Source organism: Bombina bombina, chromosome 1, assembly GCF_027579735.1.
Source record: "Bombina bombina isolate aBomBom1 chromosome 1, aBomBom1.pri, whole genome shotgun sequence".
Taxonomy (NCBI): domain Eukaryota; kingdom Metazoa; phylum Chordata; class Amphibia; order Anura; family Bombinatoridae; genus Bombina; species Bombina bombina.
Window position 1 is genome coordinate 684,561,048 of NC_069499.1, and position 7,836 is coordinate 684,568,883.

Below are 7,836 nucleotides of genomic sequence, written 5' to 3' on the forward strand. Positions count from 1 at the left end.
AGTTGATTTCCTAGAAAAAAACAACTACTTAACTAATTATGCGGAGGCAAAGAGTGAGATTGAAGTAAAAAATGTGGTTCATAGGCTGTCACCAGTCTTCACGCCCTTCAGTAGCCTGCATTTTGATTGGGATAAATCACCAGTAGTGCGATATATTCCAATCTCTAAAGTACAGGTTACGTGAAGGGGTTTGCCTTGCCACCTTTTCAGTGGCAAGACTTTATAGTGCATTATTTGAAGTGCATCTTACACAGTTTGCAAAGACTTGACAGTTTATGCAGAACTACTATAATTAAATGTAAAATGTGAAAAAAACATATCGAGCATTACAATGTAAGATAAACTAGTAACATGAAAATGTATCTAAATTGGCTATTCCACTTTTATTCTTTTGTAAGAGACAGGTTATCACAAGAGTTTGTTTTCAGACAGTGCTGGCTTAATTTTTGAGTGACAGGTATAATTGAAAATGTATTTATTTAAATAGGTCCAATTCTTCAGAATTAATGGTTTCTGGGAATTTGTGCCCAGAATCTGTGCCATACAAAGATATTGATGCTTTAGGCTATAGAGACGATCTTTAGCCTGAGCACTACAACCAGCACGCGAGCGGTAGTACCGCTCAGTATCCTAGCGGTTCCTATATGTGGCGGTAGATGAAGAGAAGCCAACTGGTCCGCCGCATATAGGAACCGCTAGGACACTGAGTGTTTATTTTTAGGTCCTTCACTTAAATCGGTGCATTGCACATGCGCCAAAAATAGGAACATGGAGGATCGTAAAGTTACTGGCAGAAGAGGAAGGAAGGAAGATGGGGATGACGAAATAGAGGAGGGGGCTGGTGGTCATTTCAAAATGGTTGAGGGACATATAGTAAGTAAATTTACTTGAAAACTATATATTTAACGAAATTGGGCTACAGTTTGAATTATTGATCCTAGTAAACTTTATCTGAAGGAGTAAGAACATTTTTTTTGGTTGACTTGCCCTTTAATTGTGTCCAGTCTGCTAGAAATGTAAAGAAAATCTGTCTGTAAAATATATTGTGTTATGTTTGAAAGAAAAGAAAGCTAAATGAGTAGATAGCAAAAGGGGGTGGGGTGAAACACAAGCAATCTGTGCTCAATACACTGCGCTTTATAACATAGGAAACTAAACTAACTATCCACAAGGGAGTTCATTTTCCCATAAAAACAGCAAACATAGTTCCTGTTTTATTTGGGATGAAGAAATTTATGAAAAATGGTCACAACAGCAGGTAAAAACCACAAGATGACAGCGAAACATCCTAAAAGTGAAATCATTAATTAATTATGCATCAAACCAGTGTTGCATATTCAAATAAGATAACGATTAATATGTATAATAGTTGTTACCTTATAGATTCAGGTGCAATATCACACATGCAAAAATGTCTAATTTCTTCAAGAATTAAACAAAAATTCTATAGCTATGATAAGTATAACTAATGGCAGCAGACCAGCTACACAAGGCAAAGGAGTTGGATTCCAGTAATGCATTACAAAGCAAAGACATTAAATGTTATTTACTTGTGTGAACTTTTGTAACCAAGTATAGGGACAATGTAATGGCAATAAAGGCAGAGTAATGAAAGGTTTACCTTTGTATGCGAAAAGCTTTGCTTTGTACTCCAAGGAAACACAAGCATAGCTTGCTCAATTTCAAATTGCATCCTCTTGTGGCATGAAATAATATGACACAGAAACAAGAAAGGGATTTCTCACATACAAAAGGATAATTGAGCAAGAATGATATACATGGATCCTTGTAAAGAGGGCTTTGACAGAAAAGTATTTGAAAGTTGTTTGATGGGGAATGGAACAAGATCTTCTTTCCCCACAAAGAGACAAAAGAGGTCAACAAATCCTCTGCAGCTGACTCACTCAGATATGTTGAGGTGAAATCTTACCAATGCCTTGTGGGCATAATGTATGCACTAAAATATATTGATGTTATTGATTGTAGATATTGTGCAAACTATCATTTGAAAAACAAAACAGAAAATGCTGAGACGTTTAGAGGAAAGTAAGGCACTGCTAACGAGTAATTGTGGTGAACACATGTCATATCATACTATATCATACATGGAAGAGAAATGGCCAGGACAATTACATACCATACAGTACAGAACAGAGTGGTATATCAGAGAGAATTGTTTCTTAATAAAGATGTTCAGATGCATTCTGACAGAATCCCTGCTGCCACACAAATACTGGAATGATGCAGCTATAAAAGCAACAGAAGCAACATACCTTTAAAATAGATTGGCAACAAGCAAAACCCTATTTATATTTGGCCATGGTAAATCCATAATGTTAAACTAATCTAAAACACTTTGGAATATTTGAATCCCAAGCCTATGCATATGTTCCGTCTCAGAAATGGTTAAAACTTAGCAACAGAACTAAGATAGCCAATGAGAAAAGATATATGAGCTACAGAATCATGGACCAAAAAAAAAAAGGGATGTGACAGTGAGAAGAGTTTTTGATCCCAGCGACGGTAAGAAAATTAGTACACATGACCCTGAAATAAAGCTTGAGAGGGACAAACTCATCCAGAAGAGATTCTTCTATATTCAGCAAGACGATTCTTCTAGACACTCCCTCCACATACTGAGGCTGTAGTAAGAGATCTTTATTCTAGGCCCAGTGAGGACAGAAGAAAGAGAGATCACCAATCAAAAAGAAAAGAACGAGGTACCAGGTGCGGACCAAACAAACAGTCAAATGCTAAGTGGAATTCTCATACAGCAAAACTTCATAAAAGTCCAGCATACCTTTGCTTGTTTTACCCTTATTTGTTTACCAGAACAAAATTAAAATAAATAAAAAATGAATAAAAACAGGTTATATTATATGTAGATGATCTAGACAAAAGAGATTTGTTCTACCCCCCCCCACACACACACACACATTATATTTAGTCCCAGGTTTAGTCCCAGGTTTTAACATTAAAATGTTAAGATGTATAAACCCCAGTTTCCAGCTTTAATACCTATACTTTTTCTTGGTAGCGATGGAGCATATACAAATAGATGCTTTGCAAAATGATGTCTGTTTTGTTCCTTAAAGATTTGGGGTCTACAATAATAACTGGGGTGTACCCCTCAATATTCATCTCTTCTCCTATATCTTTATATCATATTGTATTCCAATCCTGATTAAAATATTCATTTTAAAGTTAGATGTGAACCAGAAGCATCATTGTTATATGAGAAAAAAATACTGTCAATATGTTGAGAAGCTGCATTTTCATATTAAAGGTGGAAAATATCACTTTGATTGAAATACTTTCCCTGTAATCCTAAATCCTTGCAGTGCATGCTGATCCTAATAAACTTTAAAAGAACTTCAATTAGAAACTGATTCATTGCAGTGTTTTATTTTCTGTGTCTTTAGTAACTGTATGAATATATATATTACTTAGCAATATGAAATTGGACACAAAGCGAAGGATTAGGTAAATAGAAGAAAACACAATTTCAAATTATTTCTGATTAGATAACACATTTATTGTCAATTTTTAGGGTCACTTATGTCTCAGCCCAGGCATCAATGTGACGGCAAAATAATAAAAAAATACAATTTTACATTGAGTAATATGTATCTCACATCTAGACCCATAATAATGCTTCAACAAAAGCATTGGGAACACCTTTATTCCTGAACATCAGTGGGACGGAGACAGACTCTCTGTTTTTCTTTGTACTAAAGTGATTATCAATGCATTTTAATTTTCAGCCAACACATTTGATGACATTAGCTCTTGATGTTTTGTAATATTGCTCTATTATATCACATTTCTATTGCTGGCATTATGTGTTATGTGTTTGCTTTCATCTTTTCTGTGGCATATTTTTTTTCCAACACCAGTTACTAGCCCCTCTAAGGAACAATTTCTGAATAAGGAAATCACATAGATATCAAATAAAGCAAAGGAAATATGTGTTATTTAAAAAAATGTTTTCTCAATGTTTGTTGAGAATTAATAATGAGAAATTGAAAAAAGCATGCATGAAAAGTCAAGTAATTTCAATGTTGTGCTTTCTTTATGCAAATAATATTGATGTGCGTCATTAACCCATTAAATACAAGAGACAATAAACTGCACACCATTTTCTACTTCTAAAGGACTTTTTCCATTATTGTGCATTTCACATATATATATGTGGCAGTCTCTTAAAAAAAATATTTTAAACCTTTACTTGCATCAATCAATTTTTTTCTTACAAACAAAACTTCAGAATGTGCTATAAGTTTGCATAATTAGCTGTTTAAAATATAAGTACTCTAATTTACATTAGTATTCTTTTCAAATGTGTTCATATATATATATATATATATATATATATATATATATATTATATATATATATATATATATACAGTATATATATATATATACAGTATATATATATATATATATATATATATATAGTCTTCTCATTCAGTATCCAAATCAATTACAGATTGTAATATCTAATCTAAAATATTTATACCTTAATGTAGTTATCAATAAAGCAACAAAACTTTACACTGAGGATTTTTTTTTTAAAATAGGTTTGAACAAAAAAAGCAGGACCCTTAGTGTTATATCCTGTAATGTAAACAAAATGTTCAAGTAGAAAACTGAGTATTTGAGTCAGCATTTAAAAGCTTTTTCAGGACCCCTGTGGTAGAATTTTAAGTTCCAGTAGAAGAAAATGTTCAAAAAGTTTGTAAATTAAGAGAAACGAGTTGTCTTAGTTCTTTTTTTTTTTTTTTTAACTACCAAATATCACTGGTGAAGCTTAATTCCTTTGAAGAGATTGGTATCAATTTACTGTTGCCGTGAAATTCTTGTGGGTCTTTGACTGCACTGTTATGGGGCAGTTGCCCATTTAATAGGGTTAAAGGTATGTTACAGTAGGTATGATGATTGCCTAGAGATGATTTCTCATATTCATATGCTCTGCAGAAATGTCTCATTTGCATTGGATCTGCATGATGGAAACCTGATATGTCTCCTTGGGAAGGTGCCAAACTGGCAGATGTTCCTGTTACCGCAACAGGAGGTACAGTATGCAAATCTCCAAAAAGACTCTGCTCACCACTATCTAGGACATGCTGTCGTGACAACACTTCTCGTTTTTTCACAGGCATCTCATACACTAGATGCTTCCAAAACTTGGAATTCTTTTTGTTGCTTTTGGGCCCATTCCACTTGACTAATGATTGGTGCTTAATAGCATGCTTTAATGATTCCACTTCTTGATAGTTCACTCTTGCTCTCAGATTAGTACATTCTATCAGTATGACTTTAATTTCCCCACTAGTGAGCATGTTATGGAGACGGCTGTCCAATACAAAGATACTCCACCCTCTTCGGATAACATAAGCTGGGGTCAGTACAATGATCAGTCTTCTGCTTTGTTCTACACATCTGGCGAGATCCTCCATATATGCTAAAATAAAGAAAACAAGTTATAATAAACAAGATGCAATATAATAAGCATCACTACAACAGGATGAAATATTAGATGCTACAAAATTATTTTAGATTTACACATTTTTTTCATGTAATAATTTTCATTAGAAAAATCAATGGTGAATTTCACCAATAACAGTGATAGACCTACTACAAGTAAGATACATTCATCAGCTTTAAATATAGTACATTAATTATCTGATTTTTTTATTTTTTTTATTAAAGTGACACTACAGTGTACAAAATAAATGGTTTGTTTGATCAGAATATTTTATTTGTAAACATTTTCTCTTTCCCCATTTTACAGTAGGAAGGGTGCAAATATAATATACAAGCTTGTGTGATTTTTAATAAATGATGCTTTAATTATACAATGCAAAAGGAAATTCTAGTTAAATATGCAATATATATAAATAAATAAATAAATAAATAAATAAATAAATAAATAAATAAATAGCAAATGTGACAAAAACTCATCAAAATAAGATTTTTATAGAGGGGGTTGCAGAGATTTTGCACTGTTCTCACAAAAGTAAAATATAAATGGTCACTGTGAAAAAAAAGCATACGTTTTTCACTTAACCAATAACTGTTCATAACATAATTGCAGTTAATTTCACTTCAATGAAAAATGTAGAAAGATATTTTACTTTTCCACCTTTTTCATTGAGATGAAATTAATTGAACTGTTGTTATATAAAATATGCTATTTATAATCATTTAGTGTATGTGTTATACTTAAAAAAAATAATCTCTATTTACTGAAATTAAACTATTTAATTAAAAAATACAAAATAAATAAATACAAATAATAAATTATAATAAAGCGTAAAACCAGTTTGATGTTTGATATTCACCTTTTAAGAACTCTGGTTAACACAAACCACAATTACTGTCTAAGATGGAAGACTTGTAAAATTGATAATAATATAGTAACACTTAAAGAGATAATGGGCTCCATGTACAAAGCAGCGAAAGCTGCTCCGGAGTCCTTGTGGGGCAGGTTCGCATATGCGAGCCTGTTCCCGCAATGTAAGAAGCAGGGGTCATTAGACCGCTGCTTCTTACACCCTAAGTCACCTCTGAGGTGGCAAGGGAAAATCACAGAGAGCTCACTTGCTCTCGGTGATTGACAGCCCCTTCAGTCGCGCGAATGAAGGAGCGGGCATTACACACTCCGATGAGTGGGTTATGATACATATGGGCAAGCGGATCAACAGGTCCGCTGCCCGTGTAGCAAAGGTGGGCGGGCAGCTTCGCGAGTTGAGAAGCTGTCCTCCCCTGTCGGTTAATACATGGAGCCAAGGAAGTCAAAATTAAACTTTTAGGATTCCATGTATAAAAGCTTTGTAGCAAATATTGCTTCCATATAGTGTTCAAGATATGTGCTGATTTTAGAATAAAAGAGCTTTTAATCAACAAAGGATATCAAGATAAAGAGGTAATTATGATAATAAAAGTAAATGTGTTCATTTTTTTACAATTGTAAACTTTATTAAAAACATTAAAGTTCTTATTTATGAAAAAGTTTTAATAAGTGACAATAAACTACAAATATATCTAGCATAATGACATCAGTGATGTTTTATAAAATAGGCCTAACAGAATAAAAGATGTGTGACAACAAAATAATAAACCTGCAAAGGTGAGAACCAGAAGTCAGAGATGTGATGTTGCATAATATACTGATATCTTTCAAAGGAGATAGTGTTTGTTACATGAGTTCGCCAATCATTCATTTATGGGACTATAGATTGTTTTCCAAAGTTGAGGTATAAGTTGAGAGGCATTATTATGACATATATGAAACAATCTGAGGCTAAGTTTACAGATGATATGCATATGTATATGAAAAAGAAGTTGAAGATGTCTAAGGGCAATTTATAACTGAGTAACTTCTCCATTTCAATGACCAAACCAGAAAAAGCTAATAAGAGCGCAAGCTCACCAAACATACGATAGCGAGCCTATGCCACCACATCCTCTCCAGCACATAAACTATTTGGTATAGTAAATTAAATACAACCTGGTCAGTAGTTTATAATTAGCTTCTAGGAGAGAGAACCTGGTCAAGGCTCCAAATATATATCCACTCTTTCTCATCAATCAAAGTTCTGAAATCTGTCACCCAAATGCTAGCATATAAGGGCAATCAAGAGGAAATTATTTTTGAGATAAAGATGGAACATGGTAAGAGCTTTAAAGCATTTAAGAATGTATTTCCAAACTTTAAACGTTTCAGAAATGATTGTATAGGTACAGTGTATGCTGCCAAGGCATTTAGGAAAGTTGGGAAGCCAACATAAACTACCCAATTGTTTATATTTAGTGAGAAGGTGTTCCAACA

The 7,836-nt window shown here is 33.3% G+C and overlaps 1 protein-coding gene across 1 annotated transcript in view; it reads right to left on the reverse strand.

The window, feature by feature from the left end:
* Positions 1-4,612: 4,612 nt before the first annotated feature.
* IL1RAPL2 (interleukin 1 receptor accessory protein like 2) overlaps positions 4,613-7,836 on the reverse strand; it is a 1,497,664-nt gene continuing 1,494,440 nt past the window's right edge. Inside the window, exon 11 of the mRNA XM_053699168.1 lies at positions 4,613-5,466. Coding sequence (XP_053555143.1) covers positions 4,790-5,466 — 677 coding nt within the window. The 3' untranslated portion in view covers positions 4,613-4,789. The remainder of the gene's footprint in view (positions 5,467-7,836) is intronic.